This window comes from Eschrichtius robustus, chromosome 17 (genome assembly GCF_028021215.1).
Source record: "Eschrichtius robustus isolate mEscRob2 chromosome 17, mEscRob2.pri, whole genome shotgun sequence".
In the NCBI taxonomy this organism is placed as follows: domain Eukaryota; kingdom Metazoa; phylum Chordata; class Mammalia; order Artiodactyla; family Eschrichtiidae; genus Eschrichtius; species Eschrichtius robustus.
In genome coordinates this window covers 86,158,485-86,179,933 of record NC_090840.1, presented here as the reverse complement: position 1 = coordinate 86,179,933, position 21,449 = coordinate 86,158,485, and the positions used below count along the sequence as shown (strand labels likewise).

Below are 21,449 nucleotides of genomic sequence, written 5' to 3'. Positions count from 1 at the left end.
CATCCTTCTCTTGACCCCGCCTCTGCCTCCTGCTCTGTGCCCAGGCCTCAGTTCCATGCTCATCACCAGGCCTGCTGGCACACCCACGACCCTTCCCCGCCAGCTCGGCTCCTTCCTGCTTCCTGCTCTTCCCCCTCCAGGTCTCAGGGGCTCCTGTGCTCCCACTGCCAGGCCAGCTTTGGGGCCTTTGGAACATCCCCCTTGGTAAGACAGCTGCCGAGCTTTGGTCTTGGGGCTCTCTCCAGGGGCCCCGGAAGGGGCATGAACCCACAGGGCAGGCAGGACTGAAGGGGAGCTGCGGAGGGGGCGCTGGCGAGCCCCCCAGAGGAGGCAGCACCACCCAGGAGTACCAGCGCAGGCCCAGAGGCCAGTGTCCGAGGTGAGCTTTAATGGCTGTGCGCCCAGGTGCGGGCCACGGCGAGCCAGCGTCACCAGATGAACATGGGCTTGCCGTCGTCGTGCGCCAGCTGGCTGAGGCAGGAGAGCAGCAGCAGTGCGTCAGTGAGCATGCTGGGGTGCACCGTCTCCACCAGCACACGCTGCAGGAAATCCACGGTGTAGGAGCCGCCCTCGGACGCAGCCAGCTCGGGCCGCTCCCGCAGGATGCCGTAGGCGTTCACCAGCTGCTCGGTCAGTGCCGGGTGCACCCGCCCGTTGTAGCCCAGGCTCTGCAGCCGGTTCATGATGCTCGTGTAGCGCTGTGTGAGGGTCTGGCACAGCTCCTCGTCCAGCTTGTGGTCGCTGGGCTTCAGGGAGGCCTGAGGGGACAGCAGCCGTCAGGGACCCTCCCGCCCCACCGCAGCACAGAAGCAGGCAGGCCGGTGAGGGGCGACGGAGGCCCAGGGGCATGGCTGTGGGAGGATCGCCATCAGAGGGAGTGTCCTCAAGGGAGGTGTCCTGGAGGCCCTGAGAGAGACGCCTGTGGGCTCTAGGGTGAGGGGAGCCCTGTGGGCTGAGCCTGAGCAGAGAGGTTCCAGACGCCCCATCACCTGCTCCATCCACCACCAGGGATTCGGACTGAGTGGGGGCCACAGGGAACTGGGGACAGAGAGCATGGCTGGGGGTGACGAAAGACGAGGGGGCCTCCCAAAGCCCCCAGGGTTGCCCGACCCAGAAGACACCGCCGCCTCCTGGGTCCTGCCCTGCTTCCTCTCAGTCTTTCCTCCGGGCCCCCCGTCCCAGCACCCCAGGCTGCCTCCTCAGCATCCCGTGGCCTGCACACCCCCCTGCGGGAGTCCCTTCCCACCCCTCATGCTGCACCGACGACCCCAGGCCCAGAGCCAGGGCCCTGAGTCCCAGCGCTGGGGGTCTGCTGCCACCGGGTGCCGGCTCCCAGCGCCTGGACCCGGGGTCTGCCAGCAACCGGGTTGTCTTTGCCTACGTCTTCATCACCTGTGACCTCCCCGCTGCATCCTGCCGCGTCAATCCCTCTTCCCAGTCCCTCCCTCCACTGCCTTCTGGGGCCCTCAGCTTAGTCTCTGCTGTAGCCATCTTGAAGTTCTTCATAATTTTGAACAAGGAGCCCTGTGTTTTTGTGTGCACTGGGTCCTGCAAATTAGGTATCTGTCACTGGTACCGCTGCCCCCAGGCCTGCAAAACGAAGGTCTGAAGTGTACGTAGTGGGACAGGGTCTTTCCCCGCTAGAGCCCCCCTGCAGTTTCCACTGCTCCAACTCCCAGGGCCAGGGCGCACCCGCAAGGCCCGGATCTGGCCCTGCTCACCCTCTTCCCGCAGTTCCCTAGACGTCCACCAGGCTGGCTCCCAACCTGCTAGGGATGCCGGGACAGCCTGCTCAGACATCGCCTTCTCCAGGAAGGCCGCCCTGTCTGCTCCCTGGATGGTCGTGTGAGCAGAGCACCAGGCTGATGCCTGGGCTCAGCCGAAGTGAGCCCTGACCTCTGGCAGGGGCACCCCGAGCCCTAGGCTCAGCACCTTTGCTGTCTGGTGACACTAGGACAGGCCTGTCTTCCTGACCTGGGCACCTGAGTCTTCTTCCATTTGCCTGTTTCCAGGCCCCGGTGGGACAGACTGCAGGAGCTCAGCCAGCATCTGTGGGTGAGCAAGCGGACCCACGGCTGCTCACACCAGGGCGACCCAGGGAGCAAACCGGTGGAGAGCGTTAAGCCTTGGCCCCCGCGGGGGCATCGACAGCCATCACCTGCTCACCCCCGGCCGTGGCTGGGCTCCTGCTGTGTGCCAGGCTGGGCACATGGAGCTTAAGACATGAGCAGGGGTCCGACGGGGGCACATTTACGCTGAGAGACAAGGCCAGGGCTGCCCCCAGGAAGTGACCCCGTGAGAGTGGAGGGCGACAAGGGGGAGGGAGGGGGGAAGAGCAGGACAAGCACCCCCACAGCACAGGAGCAGCGGGTGTGGGTCCCCGGCCCCAGTCCCCTCAGGCTTCCCCTGAGAAGCTGCATGCCTGAGCAGAGCACGGGGCTGGGGTGGGTGGGCGAGCGGAGTGCCCTGTCCGAAAGGGCCAGAGACGCCTGGTGGGCTTTGTGGTTTTAAGCGATCATGCTGACCGCTGGCAGGGAATGGACAGAAGCCGGCAAGAGAGGGTGAAGGGTTCCGTCCATCCATCCTCACTCTGCACATCTCCTCCGAGCCCTCCCGGTTCACGTGTGAGCAAAAGGCCCTCAGAGTTTACAGTGAGGACGCGGCCCAGGAGAGGGATGGTACTGTGAGCGCTGCCACTGGGGAGGGGGTCCTGGAGGGAGAGGTCGCTGGACCGAGGCCTGAAGGACAAGGACAATGGAGGGAAGAAACTTCCAGGCTGAGGAGCAGCATGCATGGCATGGAAGGTGCCAGGACGCCGGGTGCAGAGCAGGGCCCCCGGGGAGAGTCGGGTTCAACGGCCGCCACCACCCTGAGTGTGAGCCTCGTGTTCCCTGCTGGGACTGCAGGAAGCACAGCACCGCCCGACAGCGCTGCTGTGAGGACAAAGGAAACGTCTCCGGGGGCGTCGAGCACAGCACCCGGGCCGGTCAGCTCTGCTGCATGGGGGTCACGTCTACAGGCGTAGGAGTAGGGAAGGAGGGGCGCCCAGGGCGGTGAAGTTGGCCCCGGTGAGCCCAGGTCTGGGTAGGGAGAAGAAGGAGAGGCAGAGATCCTGACGGCTTTTCTTGTTGACCGAAGGCCTCTGAGGGGGAGAGTGAGCTCCCCGAGGGCAGAGCCTGTGTCTGGCGCCTGCTTGGCATATTCTGAATGCTTGACACTAGCCAGGCCTGAATAGGTGGAGCAACAAGGCTAGCTGTGGACCAGTTAAGGTGACAGCAGTTTGGACCACGGGGTAGGAGTGGAGGAGAAGAGAACGTAGATGTGGATGTGGACGTGGAGAAAATCAGAGTGGATGGGAAGAATCTTTACAGCGCGAAGCCGCAGGACCTGGTGTTGGAGGGGATACGGCGGGGGGCGGGGGCGGGGGGAGGCACAGAGACTCACACCTGTGAGACCCAGCACACGTGCTCGTCACGCAGTCTTTCCATCCTGGACCACACGCAGCATCGACCACGTGCTCAGTGAAAGGGGAAATGGCGGCAAATGTCAGAGAATCAGTGTGGCACGGCCCTCATTCTCCAAACACAGGGCAGGTGTGTTAGAAGCCAACACTCACATGCAGCCAAACGCCCCTCAGATGGTGGTCCTGACTGACTCAGGGGTTAGAGAGGAAATGCAATGCAGTTCGTGAGATATTCAGACCTGAACAGCCCCACACCCACCCCTCTAGCCTGCAGGGCTGCAGCCAGAGTGCCACCAGAGTCAGGCTGGAGCCTTGGCGGACATAGCCGGGGCTGCCAGGAGGCTGTCGCTTTTCCCAACCAGCCTTAAACAGCAGAAGCCTCCCGCTCTGCCTGGACCCTGGAACAGGATCCACGCTGGCTGGTGCTCCCCTGGTACCGGTTGCTGAATATTTTGAATATCTCCCTGACTAGAAGGAACTTCCTTGTCCTAAATGTAGAAACAAAAGAGATGTAAAATAAAATGATTTAAGAGCTCAACCCAAGAAAGAAAAATAAAGCAAAGCTAAAGGAAGGAGAAGGAAAGAAATAATAAAGAGCAGAGGTGAGGAAACACAGCCTGAAGGACCAACAGGACGAGCAGAGCCCACACCCTCCGCTGAACAGGGCACCGCCTCCCCCTTCTTTTAGGTAATGAAATGCCCAGCTGAGACCACCACGTGTCCCACCATCCTGCAGGGGGACCTGACGTCACTAAGCCTCGGACTTCGAGCACCACCCCCCAGGCCGAGTCCCGGGACGCGGGGACCCTGGGGACCCTGACGTGTGCGAGGGGTCGGTCAGCAGGGCCCGACACCCCTGTGGAGAGATAAACCTCTGGCTTACTGAAGCCATGTGTTTCTGTCACAGAACCTTGGCACGATCTCTAAAAAAGTAGCGAAGCTGCAGAAGTCATAAACAGCAAACAGAGCAGCCCAGCGCATTTATAAACACAGGGATGCGGCGTGGTTTATGAGCGGAGCATCTCGTGTGTATCAATATGTTACCAGAAAAGGGAGGGGGAAGAAAACTGTGTGATCATCTCAGTGAGAGAGAGAAACAGCATTCTAAAAAAATCAGTATTTGTTCATGAGTAAGAAAAAAACCAACTCTGAACAAAGGAGGAAGAGGGAACTTCTTCACCTGATGTGGCAGATGCTGAATGTGGCTCACCTGGCTTCTGTCCTAGTGCGTTCCAGCACCTTCCTGAACTCTAAGAGGCTGGACGCTAAACATCACCTATTCCAGACTCCCCTGTGGCTTAGGTACCCCTCTGACCTGGGTTTCTGCCCAGCAAGTGCAGGTGGGTGGACCTTGTCTCCTGGAGGAGACAGTGCATGCAGGGGACTGGGCTCTCTGGAGAGTGCACTGGCTGTGGCGCTGGTTCTTCGGGGCAGCTGTAGCAAACTGCAGGCATCCGACTAGGTGTCTGCATGCTGTTCCTGGGGCAGCATGACAATGGCGTGTTCACTAGGAGACTCCCTTGCTGTGCTGGCATTCTTACTGGCTGTATAGCAGGCAAGCCCAATTTGGTGTCCTTCCTGGAGCCTGTCTGAACACCTAAACATTTATAATAAACCCCTTTCTGCTTATATCAGCTTGTGTGGATTCTGTTATGTGCAACCAAGGACTCTGACTGATTTGTTGAAAGAAGATCTGGCAAAAAGCCTGGAACACACATCATACTTAACCGGAAGACTAGAAGTGTGTGTTTGTAATCAAGTCAGAAACAAGATGAGGTTGCCTTACGACCTGCTTTTAAAAAGTGCTATATGGTATACAATGGAATATTACTTAGCCATAAAAAGAAATGAAATGGAGGTATTTGTAATGAGGTGGATGGAGTTAGAGTCTGTCATACAGAGTGAAGTAAGTCAGAAAGAGAAAAACAAATACAGTACGCTAACACATATATACGGAATCTAAGGGGAAAAAAAAAAAAAAAGGCCATGAAGAACCTAGTGGCAAGACGGGAATAAAGACACAGACCTACTAGAGAATGGACTTGAGGATATGGGGAGGGGGTGGGGTGAGATGTGACAGGGTAAGAGAGTGTCATGGACATATATACACTACCAAATGTAAAATAGATAACTAGTGGGAAGCAGCCGCATAGCACAGGGAGATCAGCTTGGTGCTTTGTGACCACCTAGAGGGGTGGGATGGGGAGGGTGGGAGGGAGGGAGAAGCAAGAGGGAAGAGAAATGGGAACATATTGTATATGTATAACTGATTCACTTTGTTATAAAGCAGAAGCTAACACACCATTGTAAGGCAATTATACTTCAATAAAGATGTTAAAAAATAAATAAATAAATAAATTAATTAATTAATTAATTAATTAAAAAAAAAAAAAGTGCTATATGGGACTTCCCTGATGGTCCAGTGGGTAAGACTCTGAGCTCCCAATGCAGGGGGCCCGGGTTCGATCCCTGGCCGGGGAACTAGATCCCACATGCATGCCGCAACTGAGTTCGAATGCCGCAACTAAGAAGTCCACATGCCGCAACTAAGAAGTCCACATGCCGCAACTAAAAGATCCCGCGTGCCGCAACTAAGACCCAGCGCGGCCAAAATAAAAAAAAAATTTTTTAAAGTGCTATATGATATGATTGTCTACAGAGGAAAGCCAAAATGATATGCAGGCTATCAGAACTAGCGAGGGGGTTTGGCAAGGTAGCTAAATAACAAATCATTACACAGAAATCAAAAATGTTCTGGGCAGGCCAATGAGTTGGACTCCAGAGAGCATCCGGGGGGGACCATGGGCAGGACTGAGGTACCACCCTCAGTCACCCTCACACTGATGCAGCTGGACTCAGGGTCTCCTAGGACAAGGGTGCAGAAAGGAAGGGAGCCAGAGCATCTCCCATGGAGCAGATCTTTGTGTTTGCGTAGAAGAGCTGACAGGCATGAGCACTGGGGTAACTTTCAGTTGGGCTTAAAAGGTGGCATAACTGTCTGCGAACTTACAAAAAAGTAGATAGCCACGTTCTATGCAAAAAGTCAGCGAGTCCTTATTGAATATCGGGTTCCATTACAGTTTTCAGCGTTAAAGCTGTACACCATTCGGGAAGCAAAGGACCCCGGTTGGACGACACCAGGTTTCACCTGGTTTGGTGAATCTAGGTAGAATTTAGGGGTTCTAGCAACCACCAACACTGGAGTTCAATGTGCAGAGAAATAAACAAGATGCCTTGATGAAGGGAAGTAAAAGGCTGGGCAAAGTGGAATTAAATGCAGATAGGAATCAACAGATGATCCAGCCAAGTAGGCAGGATGGCTCGAGACCAGGAAGCATCTTTAGGATCCTCAGGTGGGACCAGACCTCAGTCAACCTGCAGTGGGCCCTACAGAAGGCCAGCCGGGGGGTATCCTGAAGACAACTTCTGTGCGGGTGGGCTGCAGTGGCGCAGCTTCCTGGGAACAAGGGCAGCAAGTGTATGATCCTGGCAGCTCTGGTCATTGCTGGATGGAAGGTGAGTGGGGCCAGAGGCTGTGGAATTGGTGACGGTGGCCGATGGGCAGAATGACCAGATGAGTGTTGTGGTGAGAACCGCCAGCTCCCCAGAGGCCGCCAAGGTGAAGGCTGAAGCACAGGCTCAGGGGCACCAAGCTCCTCGACCTCCTTAAATACCAAAAAATTTGCCTTACGTACATTCTGCTTCCTTTTCCTGCCTCTTCTCTAAAGAGTCGCCATTTAGTGCCATGGCTTAAATTCTCCGGCCTAAGCAGTAACTCGCAGGCAAGGGGAAGAGCAGCGTGGAAGGGGAGGGCTTGCACAGCCCACGCCCTCCCGGAAGGTGTGTCTTATCCTCCGAATAAACAGCAGTTTCAAACAACCAGAAACCTCTCGCCACAGTTTGATGTCTAACTTCTATGTGGGCAACTAGACTTTCACTTATGATTAAGTGTAGTCTTTGCCAACTAGATATCGGATGCAGCATTTCAGAGACATAAATATTGTGCTTCTCCCGCGTCATCTGCCAATTTTTAAATAGCCGCTGCCAGGCTGCACTCATGGCACAGCAGTGGTGGCGGTGGTCCAGGATAAGAGTCAAGGGTCGTAAAACCCAACATGGCCAAAGTTGGCCCCGCTGACACGAGCAACACAGGGATAGCCAACATGAAAGATGGGAAACTTCCCCAGTTCAACCTATAAACCAGTGAAAAACTAAAAATTTGAACTAGGTTTTTCTTGGAACTTGACAGACTGATCGTAAAATTCATATTGAAGAGCGAAGGGCCAAGAGGAGCGATGACGACCTGGAAGGAGAGACGCCCAGGCTCCCTGGGCCTCCCAGGATTAGGACACTGTCACCTGGGCAGGGCCAGACCTGCAGACCTGGAGCCCACACTCGTGGGACTGGGAGAGGGGACCGAGGCGGGGCTGGCAGCTCCAGCCTTAAATGGGACTCGAAGAGTACAAACAAAAAAGGAAAACGTGGGACTTCCCTGGCGGTCCAGTGGTTAAGACTCCGCGCTTCCACTGCAGGGGACGCGGGTTCCATCCCTAGTCGGGAAACTAAGATTCTGCATGCCGCGTGGCGCGGCCAAAAAAAAGAAGAAGAAGAAGAGAAAAGGAAAAGGTGGATAAAAAAGGTGGATAATTTCGGTCTCATTAAAATTAAAAACCTAACCAAAGGACACCTTAACAAAAGGAGAAGGCAAGCTCAAACCGGGACACAGATGAGCCCACTGTAACTGGACGTGACTCCTGCCCACTCACAGACCCAGAGCCACAGTCTATCCACGGATAAGGATGGCCAGAGAGGAAGGGGCCGGGAGCACCGAGGGCTACTTCGTGAGGGAAGAGTAAACGGCTGAAGGGCCAGGGCGCAGACGCCCGCCCCCTGCCCCCCCACTCCCCCGCTCGACCCGAGTGGGCGTGTCGGTGGGGAAGGGCGCGCCCCAGCTCATCCTGCCCCCGCGCAGCCCAAGCCCCCGACGGATCCCACTCCTCCGTGCCTCCTACACGTGGTGGCGAGGAGACGCGCTCAAGCGTGTTTGGGAAACACCGCCCTCAGTGTCCCTCAGTGGGAGCGGGCTCAGTGGACGGCATGCTGGGAACACGGAACGAGCCCGGCCTGAAGACCCCGGCCACCTGGCGGCCAGCTGCTCAGAGGCTCTGAGACCTGCCTCCCCTGCGCCCCCCAGTGACTCTTGAGGACTTGGACAGGGCGAGGGAGAAGCATAAGGCGTCAGCTCTGCCAGTCTGGGGAGGGCCCGTGGGAGCGGGGCCTGGCAGACCCGAGGCCATTGCAGTGGCAAAGTGGGAGCTCACAGGCCTGGCAGTGCTGGGGCCCCTCTGCTGCTCTGCCCCCTGGGAAGGCCGCCCGTGTGGCTGGGACCACAGACTCCTGCTGCCAGGTGCCGTGGACACCTGCTGGCCACTTGGACTGAGCGCGGTGCTTCCTCCGTCCCAGGGTGCCCGCAGATTCTGATGCGCTCTGCCTAGCGGGAGTGCAGGGGCGCCCAGAAGGCCGTCCCCATCCCTGCAGGTGGCGGGGCAGGCCCTCAGGCGGTGAGTGGCAGATAGGCACAACACACCTGGATGATCTTCTCCGGAATGTTGGAGACCGTGAAGCCGTAGAGCCGGACACGCTCGGGGAAGATGCTGGACAGGATCCTGCGGTCCAGCTGGAAGGCGATCTCCCCCACCAGCCTCTCCCAGGCCAGCTGCTTCGACTCTGGGGACAACAAGGGGTGGAGGGAGTGGTCAGTGACCGTGGTCAGCAGCCCAGGGGGTGCCTGGGAGGTCTCCAAGGGCAGCCGAGGAGACCCCAGACTCGTGCTGACCTCGGGAGCTGTCAGGGAGCTTGCCGCTCTTCCGGGGGGCTAGCTTCCGCTCCAACTCCAGGATGCCTTTCCGAAACGGCTCTGCCACGCGTGGAGCCCGGGTGTCGTTGACTGAAGCCGGGGACGACGAGACTCGAGGCGGGGAGTGGGGGTTGTGTGCAGGGCAGTGGAGGGTGGGCGAGGGCCGGGTCGGGGAGCGGTGCGTGTGGGCGGAGGGGTGCGGGGTGCTTGAGGGCCTGTAGCTGGTGGCAGCTTGGGGGGTGGGAGTGGGGGCAGAGGCGAGGACGGTGATGCTGTGGGAGGTGGCCGAGGCAGGGACAGAGGCAGAGACCGCTTGTCCCTGGGGACCACCAGGCTGTGTCCGGGCGTCTGGGGTGCCATAGGAGAAGGCTGTCGCGGGGCCGGGTGCGCCCGTGGGACCGACGGGCGTGGAGGTCTGGATGGGCGCACCCACAGACGTCATGCTGAGGGGCTCCGGCTCCTGGGCGGGCTGGGGGTGCTCAGCGGAGGGTGGGACTAGCGACGTGGGGGAGGGGCAGAAAGGAGAGGAGGAGGATTAGAGGGAGGCAGGGCCAGGGCCTACTAGCCTGGCAGGAGCCCCCTCCCCCTGGGCCCCCCGCTGCCCCTCCCCCCTGCACCGGTTACCTTCAGCGGTGGCAGCAGGTCCCCCACCCGCTGAGGGTTGGGATCCAGAGGGGCATCCTTGGAGCGGCTCTGCCAGCCACACCCTTGGGGCCTCCGACAGCACCAGATTGCTCATGGGATTGGCCGGAAGGTTCTGAGAGACACCTAGGGGAGCAGCCGTGGAGGGGAGCAGGGGGCTGCTCAGGGAGAGGACCACCGAGCCTGTTATAGGGGCCATAAGGGGGCTGCTTGGAGCCAGGGAGCCAGTCGAGGGCAGGCCCAGGGAGCTGGCCGGTGTGCCCGCCAGGGGCACTGCCACGGGGCTGGCCAGGTGGCTGCTTGGATTCAGGGGGCCAGTCGAGGGCAGGCCCAGGGAGCTGGCCGGTGTGCCCGCCAGGGGCACTGCCACGGGGCTGGCCAGGTGGCTGCTTGGATTCAGGGGGCCAGTCGAGGGCAGGCCCAGGGAGCTGGCCGGTGTGCCCGCCAGGGGCACTGCCACGGGGCTGGCCAGGTGGCTGCTCGGGGGGCCAGTCAGGAGGCTGGTGAGTGGGCCGCTCTGTGAGGTGGGCCCCGGGCCGGGCAGCAGCGTGTTGAGAGGGCCCATCAGGGCGCTCACGACAGGGCCTGCCGCGGGGCTGGGCTGCGGGCTGTTTAGCACGTCGGCCAGGGGCGCCAGAGCCACAATCCCCACTTCTTCCAGGACGGGTTCGTTTGCTGCTGCCGGGGACGGGGGCAGGAAGACACCTGGGGGACACAGAGAAAGCACTGAGACCCCAGGCTCTCTCCGCACCGTGGCACGGCCTGGACCGAGATGCCCATGCGCCTCTGATGAGCTGACCGACTCTCTCTGAGCCTCACCTCTAGGCGGGCGTCTGTGGGGCTGCTCAGTGGACCCCACGTGAGGGTCTGGCCCCTCATCCCTGTCCTCCGAGGGAGCCCGGTCCCTCCCAGGATCGCCTCTGTAAACGCCGGCCCCCCAGCCACCAGGACCTTCCACGCTGCCTGTCCCTCAGACAAGCCCACTGCCTTGAGCCGCTGACCCCTCGCTGAGGAGAGGAGGGTCTGCAACATGTAGGTCGCCAAGTGGACCCCTCTGTTCCCAGGTGGTGGGGGAGTGGGCCCGGGCCTCCTGACTGCCGTCCTCTTGGGGACAGCTGAGCCTCACCACGTGGCGGACCCTCAGGGAGGCCAGAGCTCAAAGCTGCTGGGAGCCTCCCGTGGAGCCCAGGGTGTGCCCGGCCCCGGTACAGCGCCCCCGCCTGCCTGTCGCCGGGGATGCAGGCGCAGGAGGGGGTGTTGCTTCTCCCCTGCGTGGGGCCTGGGAGCCCGTGTGCCCTTGGGTTCCTGAGGAGACTGCCCTCGGATGACCGAGTGACCGCTGTTTGGGGGAGAAGGCCCCTAGGGAGGGTGCAGGAAAGGTTTCTGTGAGTGTGCAGTTTGATTGAAAACGTCCACATTAAAAAAAAATAAAAGCAGTTCACGCTTATTATAGGGAAAGAATGGAAATACAGAAAAGTCAGAAAAGATGAAAACCACTGGTGGTCCTGTTATCCCACCGTCCGTCACATAGCAAAGCTCCGCGAAGGCTTGAAGACTTTCTCCACGTGTTTATGTCGCTCAGGGGCTGGCGAACCCCTCTGTAAAGAGCTGGTGAAAAGAGCTCCAGCTTTCCTGGCCATCCGGCCTCTACTGCAGCTGCTCCGCTCTGCTGTCACGGCTCCAAAACAGCCGCAGACAGCACGGAAACAAATACACGTGGATGCTTGGCGACAAAACTTTACTTATGGATGCTGATATTTGAATTTCATGGACTTAGTGCATGTCGTGAAATAGCACTCTCCTTTTGATTTTCTCTCAGCTGTTTAAAAAGGTAAAATCCATTCCTAGCTCCCAGGCCACGCACACACGTGTGGTGACTGTGTATGTTGCCCGTGTCCTTATGTGCCCCGCCTCTTCGTACTGGGCCTGCACCATGGCTACCTGCAGCATTACCGTTCTTGGAAAACAGCGCTTATTGTGGCTGCGGTGGTGTCCGTCTTGTGCACGTGCCATTGTTTATTGAGCCTATTTCAGCTGTTGGGCGAATCAATTGTTTCCGGTTTTCCCAGTGACAAAAATTCTACTATATAAATCTTTATTATCTTTCCCCCCGAAAACAGACATTTTAGAGGTTCTTAATGCACACTGCTAAATCTATCCACTTTAAGGCCCCTCAGAAACATCTGACATTCCCTGAGAAGTCCGGGACTTGTTACACTGACGCTGCCCTGCACAGTGTGTGCCAGGATGTCCTGCCATTTATTTTTGTTTTAAGTTTCGTTATTTTTTCCCAAACAAATAACTTAAAATTTCAGAATCAAATCAACCAGTCTTGTATGATTTCTTACTTTGGCTTTTTTGGATTTTTTGCTTTAGGATTGAAGAGACAGTGAAGCCTGTGGCCCAAAGGGAAGTGTCCCACGGAGAGGAACAGCATGAGGCAAGGAGCAGCCGGCGTGGCACAGAGGGGTGACGGGGCACGGAGAGCCGCCCGGGCTGTTTGTCCTTCTCAGCCTGTCTCCTCTTGGCGGAGCCTAGGGTCCGGATGACATGGGAAAGGACCACTCGGGCAGCGTCTTCAGGACTTGGGAGAGAAGACGGTCCCTGCACGGCCAGGTCCTCATGGTCTCTGAGACCCAGGGGATCTGGTTTCCATCCCACTGATGTCCCCACCTCCACTGGTGTCCTCAGTGTCCCTCGAAGACGTCCCTGGGCGTTGTACCAGCTCACCATCTCAGGCCATTTTCTCCTCCTCCGTCCCTCCACCCAAACAGCGGTCGAGGGGCCGGTGACCCCGCGTTGCAGAACCCAGCGCGCGCTCCACGGGGCTCTTCTCGCAGGTGGCGGGTGGTGTCCACGCGGCGGGACGTTCCTCCCTGTTGAAATCCCGTCTTGGTTTAGCATCCAGGTTCCCGGTCACCCGGCTTCCTCCAGGTGCTTCTGGGCCCACATCCTCTGGCCCTGGGGGCAGCCCCAAGGCCCACCTAGAGTCTGCTTCTTCTCAGGAGCTGATGCAGCTCAGACGCTCGGGACCGGCGCAGCCTGCTCCCTCTCCAGCTGCGCTCCGACTCACATCCCAGCGGCCTGACCCCCTTCTTCCCGGGGCTCTGCTGGGGACTCTGCCGCCCTGGCGTGCCGGCAGCCGACGTCTTTGCTCTTTCAGTGGCTCAGGCCTCAAATGGTGCAGCCTCAACACTTCTCTTTCAGGAGCCCCGAGCATCCCATCCGTCTGCAACACCTTCAAGTACGTATATCCAGAATTCAGCACGTGTGCTCCCCCCAACTCCGGTGCATACCAACATTACCCTGCCTGGATTATTGCAGGAGCCCCCTGGTTTGCCGCCTGTTTCTGGCCTTTCCCCTCAAACATCAGCCAGACTGTTCCAGTTAAAATGTCCCCCTCTGGTTAAAATGCCCACCAGCTAGCTCACCGTCTCATTCTGAGCGCTAGGCTGTTCCGTGTCCCCCGTGGCCTGGCTCGTCATCTCTCTGTCTTTGTTCTCCCCCTGGCACCTTCTGCTTCAGCCCCTCGGACCTCCTTGCTGTTCCTCAAATGCTCCGGCACGCTCTTGCCTCTGTCTTTGCGTTGCTGTTCCTTCTGCCTGGAACATTCTTCCCGTGTGCACAGCTGGTCGCATACTTCCACCCGTCCTTTCAGTTGTGACCTCTTCAATGAGCTCTTCCATCCCAAATCACCAGTTTCCTTCACCCCACCTGTTCCTTCCCCTTCTCCTGGACTATTTCCTCCTTAGCACTTATCTCTCTCCAAGATACTCTCCATTGACTTATTGGTTTGTCCTATTTCCCTCGATTAGAATGGAAGCTCTGTGAGGGCAGGGCTTCGTCTGTTTGCTGCTGTTTCCCAGTGCCTAGAACAGTACTTGGGCCACAGAAAGTGTTCAATAAATATGAAGAACATGATGTGTATATGAGCACAGATAAAATTTGATGATTAAAAAAGGTCAGTATAGGATTATCCATAGAACGACCTTATAAACTGTGACCACTGAGACAGCCATGTGAGATCCAAAACTCAATCAGGTAACAGGTAACTATCTGAAGGAGCTGCGTGGTCCTTAGAATACAAAGAGTGCAAGATTCATCGGCGGGGTCTACAAAAATCAATTGTATTTCCATACACTTGCAATGAACAATCTAAAAATGAAATTAATAGCATCAAAAAGAGTAAAATACTTAGGAATAAATTTAACAAAAGATATGCAAAACTTATGCTCTGAAAACGATAAGCATTGTTGAAAGAAATGAAAGAAGATCTAAATAAATGGAAAAACATCCTGTGTTTATGGATTGGAAGACTTAATATGGTGAAGATGGCAATACTCCCCTAGTGATCTACAGATTCAGTGAACTCCCTATCAGAATCCAAGCTGGCATCTTTGTAGAAACTGGCAAGCCAATCCTAAAATTCGTAGAGAATTGCAAGGGACCCAGAATTGCCAAAGCAATATTGAAAAAGAAGAAAGAAAACTCTCACCAAAGTGTACACCAGAAATTAACACAACACTGAAAATCAACTATACTTCAATTTAAAAAAAAGCAAGAAAAGAAAAAGAAGAAAGTTGGAGAACTAACTTTCAGATTTCAATACTTACTACAAAGCGACAGTAATCAAGACTGTTTGGCACTGGGATAAGGAGAGACAGACAGACCGATGGAGTAGAATAGGGAGTCCAGAAACAAACTCATGTATTTACGGTCAACTGATTTTCGACAAGGGTGCCAAGAAAACTCAATGGGGAAAGAGTAACCTTTTTAAAAAATTGTGCTGAGACTACTGGGTATCCACATGCAAAAGAATGAAGTTGAATCCTTACCTCACACCTTATACAAAAGTTAACTAAACAGATCAAAGGCCAAAATGTAAGAGCTAAAACTATAAAATTCTTAGAAGAAAACATAGGGATAAATCTCCATGACCTTGGATTTAGCAGTGGATTCTTAGATATGACATCAAAACCATGAGCAACAAAAGAAACAATAAGTTGGATTTCATCAAAATTAAAAGTTTCTGTGTTTCAAAGGACACTATCAAGAAAATGAAAAGACAGAATGGGAGAAAATATTTGCAAATCATATATTTGATGAGGGACTTATATCCAGAATATATAAAGAACTCTTACAACTCAATAATAAAAAAAAGACAAATAGTCCAATTAAAAAATGGACCAGGGACTTCCTTGGTGGCGCAGTGGTTAAGAATCCGCCTGCCAATGCAGGGGACACAGGTTCGAGCCCTGGTCCGGGAAGATCCCACGTGCCACGGAGCAACTAAGCACGTTCGCCACAACTACTGAGCCTGCGCTCTAGAGCCCGCGAGCCACAGCCCAGCCACTGGACCTCCAGGGAATTCTCATGAACAGGAGTGTTCTGAGCCAACAGGAGCCCCAGGTCGAGCCTCGGTTTAAGAGATTTCAGTCCTATAGCTTTGTATTGTAATGCAAAATGTGCAAGTGATTGTTTTAACCTTATAATTTATATTTTGCTGATTTAGATTTATGAGTTGAAATGTTCCTACGTACTTTACTACATACAGTATTAGAAACTTAAAAGAGAACTTAGATTCACTGCATCTATATGGGGTTTTTTTAGCTTTTTAAAACAATTAATTAATTATTTTTTTGGCCGCGTTGGGTCTTCGTTGCTGCGCGTGGGCTTCCGCTAGTTGCAGTGAGTGGGGGCCACTCTTCCGTGTGGTGGCTTCTCTTGTGGAGCATGGACTCTAGGCGCGCGGGCTTCAGTAGTTGTGGCTCACAGGCTCTAGAGCGCAGGCTCAGTAGTTGTGGCGCACCGGCTTAGTTGCTCCGCGGCATGTGCGATCTTTCCGGACCAGGGCTCGAACCCGTGTCCCCTGCATTGGCAGGGGGATTCTTAACCACCGCGCCACCAGGGAAGCCCTATATGTTTACTTTATGCATAAGAATTATTTGGGTCCAGGAAGGTTTGTTTGTTACATCAGACTATTGAAGCTAAAAAGAAAAGCAAATGTCTTAGATCTACAAATGCAGTTTACAATGTTTTAACCGTTTAAGTGAACTTGTGATTTCCTCTCGCCTGCTCCTCACAGGGGCAGCTCCATCCTTCCCGCCGAGGCCGAGGGCGGGACTCTGGAGGGGCCCCACTCTGGTCTCCCGCCCCTCGTCGCGTCGGTCAGGACGTGGCCGCCACACTGTCCTGCACTCGGCCGCGCCCTCGCGCCTTCTCCCTGGCCGGCCCTCGGGCTCCGGGCTGCAGAGCCTCCCCAGCGGTCCCTCCCGGGCCTGCCCACCGCCCGTGGCCCCTCCGGCCTCGGAACCCTCCCTCCGCGAGGACGTCGGCCCCGCGAGGGACAGGCCGGGCCCACACCCGGGCAAGGGCGGCCCGGCCACCGAGACCCCCCGGTCCACGCGGGGACGAAGGCGAGGGACAGTCAATGTGGCGGGGGTCGAACCTGCTGGTCGGAGGAGGCGGGGCGCCAGGAAGGGCCCTGACGGAGCGGAGCCCGAGCGTAGGGGCGGGGCCGGAGTTGCGGTGCCGCTCAAGGGGCGGAGCTAGCGTAACGGGGCTGCCCTGAGGGGCGGGGCCTGAGGGTCTGGGCGGGAAGGTGTTGCTTAAGGCCGGGCTCGAGGAGGCGAGACGGGTGAGCAAAGGCCGCTAGAGCCCAGGGTTCCAAGAGGTCTGGGGCGGCGGGAGGTGAGAAAGAGAGGGGGGGATGGTGACAGGTCCTGAGGAGGGGACTGGCCCTGAGGTGGGGGCGGGTTCTGAGGGGGGACAGAGGTCCCAAAAGGAAGGTGGGTCCTGAGGGGGTAATGGGGGCGGGTTCCGACGGGGGACAAGGGTCTTAAAAGAAAGGCAGGGCAGGATGGGGTCCTGAGGGGGGAAGGTTGTGAGGGGGTGGGTTCTGAGGGTGGACAGGGGTCCCAAAAGGAAGGTGGGTCTTGAGGGGGGATGGGGTCCCCGGGGGGGGTGCGTTCTGAGGGGGGAGCAGGGTCCTAAGAGGAAGGCAAGTCCTGAGGGAGGGCTGCGGTCCCACGAGGGATGGATCCAGGGGGCTTAGGGTCAATCCCTGGGGTGGGGTGTAGGGTCCGGGGTGGGGGTGGGGACTTGGGGGAGGATGGGTCCTGAGGCGGGGACAGTTCCTGAGGGGAGGAAGGAGGCCCTGATGGGGTAACAGAGCCTGGGGTAATGAAGGCTCTGGGATTGGGGGGAGGGGGAGGGAGGCGGTGAGGCGCAGGGCTGGCAAAAGCCCTTCGGAAAAGAGGAAGAAGGCTGCTCCCCGCCTAAGGAAGCTTCCACCGGCCTGCAGCCCCCAAGAGGAGACAGAGCGGGCAGCAGGGCTGGCGGCCTGGGAGGGGGGTGGGCTTCGGTGAGGAAGGAGGGGGCAGCGGGGGAGGGTGCCCAGCAGAAAGGGCAACAGAAGCCCTGCTGCCCACCTGCCCTGACAGCCTTTCCCAGCCTGGCCGCCTCTGCAGGGAGGAGCCAGCGTGGGGGGCGGTCCCTGTTTTAGTGGCTTGAGCCCTCAGCGCAGCCCTCCTTTCCTCTCTGCCCCAACTGCCCCGACTCCCCACGCATCTTCCGTCTGCGAGACTTCCTGGCACGGGCCGAGTGAGTCCCTGAGCCCTCAGGAACAGGAGGCCCTACAGCCCTAAGCCATCCTGGCTCCACCTGCCACCTGCCACCTGCCGTGTTCACAGGGCCAGCGCCTGAACCTCATGGCCTTTCTCCCCTGTGAAATGAATCCAGCCAACAGCCAATGTTTGCTGATTTCCTGCCGCGCAGGTCACCCGCTCTGACCACAGAGGTGTGCCGTCTGCCGTCACTGCCAGCCTCTCCAGATCTCTGGTACGCTGGCCTGTGTATTTTCTTCTCATGTGACAGCCCGGCTGGCGTCCACTTCCTTCTTCGATGTGCCCAGGCTCTTGCTGACTGGCCCTTAGCTCCCCCTGCCTGCCTTCCCCATGTCGGTCCCCACCCCCGCCAGCCAAATGCTGCTGGAGACGGTTGGTGGCTGCTGCCTTCATGGTCCACACATGCCGGCTTCATTTGGGCCCGTTACACACCTCCCCGGTTCCCCTCTCAGTTCCTCCTGCCATCTTCACTCTATTTCAGACTTTCCCCATCTTTTTCTCTCCACCCTGACTCTCAGAGCATGACGTTTTTCCAGAGAAAACTGAAGCCATGGTTCTGGAGTTTTTTTAGCTTCCCACCTGGCATTCTCACTCACCCTTCCTCCTTCCTTTCCCAGACAGTGGAGGAGATGTTCTTCCTTCAGTCAAGGCAGCCTCTGCTCTATAAAGTATTCCTTTTCTCTTTCGTATCTTCCCTTTCCATAGAAATAAACTCAGGTCTCTGCCATCAGGAAAAGCAGCTCTGGATGCCAAGCTCCTCTCCAGCTAGTGCCCCCCTCCAAGCCCTACCTCATGAACGAAGTGTCAGCCATCTATTCTCTCCATTTTCTCACTCACTCTTCACCTCACTCCGCGGGCCTTTCCTACTTACAGTCGGGTTGAAGCTGCTCTAGCTAAGGTTACTAACGCCAGGTCATTAGCACTTTGCTTGCTCGACCTCTCAGGCAGCCTTTATTTTGCTGACACTCTGTCCCCTTCGAAGCTGCCTCGGCTTCTGTGACATTACACTTTTGAGGTGTCCCTTGTCTCTCTGAGTGCCCCTTTGCCAGCTTCTCTACCTGTCTTGACTCAGGACTTGTCCCCAGTCTCTTCTCACTGTTCCTGTCTCTTTCCAGATCGTCTCACCCTTCCTGCGGCTTCAGTTATCAATGACTCTTCGATCTTTTCTCTCTAGCCCTGACCCCTCCTTTGAGCCTCAGGCTCATACCTCCACTGCCTCCTGGATGCTCCAGGTGGATGTCGTGAGAACGTCTTAGAGTCAGTTTGTCCAAAGTACAACTTGTTCTCTTCCTCCAAGACTGAATTTCCTTCTCCCAGGTTCACCCTGGCCAAGAGCACAAGTGGAGGCTTACATATGATATGTCAGTTAAAAGTTATCAGTCAAGCTAACGAACTGTTAAATTATGTTCTATCTGCTTACCTGACAAATAAGCCTTTGTAACAACCTGGAAGGTCAGGTTTGATTTTAGGACTCTTGTACTCCCTGGAGTTCTGTGCCAGAATGTGGTGGCTTGGGGAGCGCTGGTCCTGGCCAGCTTCTGTGTGAACGCCTCTAACTTCTATTGCCCACTCTTCTGTCTCACCCTGCCCCATACCTCCTCTCCAGCCCCAGGGCTGTCACACACTAATGATTTCAAACCTCAAGCTTCAGTCCTGGTTTCTCTCCTTGGTTTCTAGACTCCGGCGGTCAATTGCCTTCTGGCCACCTCTGAGTGGAGAGGGACGGGGCAGGGGGCTGAGGGTGCTGAGGGGGGGATGGGGGGGAAGCTGAGGATGGGTGCCGTATTGGGTCCAGTGGGGCAGCACCTTTGGATTCCAGGGCTGGGAAATTCTCAGTCTGTGGAGCTGCTTGGAAGTTCACCTGAGGGGAGGCGTGCGTGGGTGGGCAGGGACTCCTGCCATCAGGTGAATGGGGCTGGTGCCTAGTTTTGTCCTTTTATCCTGGTTGTCCTATGTCCTCGCCCTCCCCTCACCCGGTGTTTGTCGCTATCTCCGCCCTTCTCTCCACGATTTCCCGAGACCCCAGCACAGAGTCTCTCCTCTCGGGTGCAGTCTCACCCTTCCCTCCCCGCTTTTCTTGAACTCAGGCCTCTTGCAGTTACCCTGGTGTTGAGGAGGGCCGGTCGCTGCCTCGCCCAGCCTGCTGCTGAACCCGCTGATGCCCAGGCCACCCGCCTGCATCTTGATCGCCGACTTGAGCTCGTGATTCTCCCGAATGAGCCACACCAGCTTCTTCAGTTCCTCGTTTTCCCGCACCAGCCTCTCGATCTGATGCCGAAGCCCCTCATAATTGGTGAGTAGAGACATGCCCCAGGGCAGCGGGAAGGGTGCGGCCCTCAGCAGGGCGCTGCACCTGGAGGCTGCCCAGGGCCCGGGGCCTCGCCCGGGCTGGAAGAGGGCACCAGAGTTTGCAAGTTGCAAGGCTGGCCCGTGGGCCTGGGTATTGTGAGGTCAGAGGCTGCACCTCCTCCAGGCCTCTCTCTGCTCTACCAGGCTCAGCTCTCCGTGCCTCCAGGCCTGAGCGCAGGCCCTGCTTCAGCCTGGAACATTCCCACCCCTTCTCTGTCCAGCCGGCTTTCCTCTGTGGAGCTTCCCAACCGCCGCCCTCTAGGCTTCCCCGCAGGCGTGTCCTCCATCACAGCACTTACCTGGCTCTGTGCAGTTAGCTCTCTAGCGCTGTTTCACTCACTTCACATCCCGGGCAAGGACTGTGCGACTCGCCAGCATCCAGCAAAGGGCCGGGTGCCGTGTAGGTAGGTAACCAGTGAACATCTGCTGATTGAAGGGTCATCACCTGCCTTCCTGGAGAGGGTGCCCTTTCCTTGGGATCTTGGGCACACCTGGATTTAGCTGTCAACCTTCTCCTGGGGACTAACATCTTGGACAGCGGGACACTGGGCTATGCCTTCTTCTGACCCCAGGTGCTCAGAGCCTTTCTCTGGCTGCTGGCCCAGGGGCTCCCTTGTCTAAGCAATCGGCTCCCTATAGCTTGGAGTTTCCATTGCTGATGACTCAGGTTCCCCTACTCCAAATTCCCCAGCGGTGCCCCCTCTGTGCCCACTATTCTCTGGCTTCTTGAATTTTCCTGACTGTAGTCCTTCAAGAACCCAAGACTGCGTTCCTCATCAGGTTCCGAGAACTCATATCTCTGAGTCCTTATCGCACGCCCCCTTTTTAGAGCCGTCTACACAGAGAAATTCGCGGGCCTGACCTTGGGAGTTGAGTGAGGCCATGTCCTTGTGACCTCCACTGGCTCTGCGGGCATCTGCTCTTTAACAGGAGAGGGTGGTGACGTCCTGGTATAAGTCAGAGGGCACCCTCCTGGCAGGAGGGTGGGGGTGAGGATGGAGTCGAAGATCAGCCAGGGCTGGGGCCAGTCTGAGTCGAGCATTCTACCTGGACCTCACAATGGGGGGCCTGCCCTCACCTTCCTCTGACGCCCCAGACTGTAATCCTGGCTGAGTCACTCTGGCCCTGGGGACCAGGGCTGAGATTTCTTCAGTGGAGGAGATCCCCTCTCCACACCCTCTGCTCTTCATAGAACATCTCTGCTGGGTTTTCCTCCAGCATGTGAAAACAAGCTTGTCGCGGCCCTCTCAGTCCTCTTCCACTGTCCAGTCTTACCTCGCTGTTGGCCTCTCCTTGGGTTGATGCCCTCCTTGCCATCTGTGATGGTTACATTTTCTGTGTCAGCTTGGCTGGGCTATGGTGCTGCCCAGGCATTTGGTCAAACACTAGCGTAGCCATTGCTCTGAAGGTTGACTTTAAGTAAAGCAGATTATTCTCAGTCATGTGGGTGGTCTTCATACAATCATTTGAAAGCCTTAAGAATAGAAAACTGACGTTTTCCAGGGAAGAAGGA

At 56.8% G+C, this 21,449-nt stretch overlaps 1 protein-coding gene across 1 annotated transcript; it reads right to left on the bottom strand.

The window, feature by feature from the left end:
- Window positions 1–428: 428 nt before the first annotated feature.
- Window positions 429–19,894, bottom strand: SPATC1 (spermatogenesis and centriole associated 1). Its single transcript, XM_068526149.1, has 6 exons — window positions 19,684–19,894; window positions 10,329–10,667; window positions 9,945–10,184; window positions 9,300–9,815; window positions 9,051–9,190; window positions 429–758 (listed from the first exon to the last, which is right to left on the bottom strand). The coding sequence occupies exons 1-6, from the start codon at window positions 19,892–19,894 to the stop codon at window positions 429–431; spliced, it is 1,776 nt and encodes a 591-aa protein (XP_068382250.1).
- Between the last annotated feature and the right edge of the window lie 1,555 nt (window positions 19,895–21,449).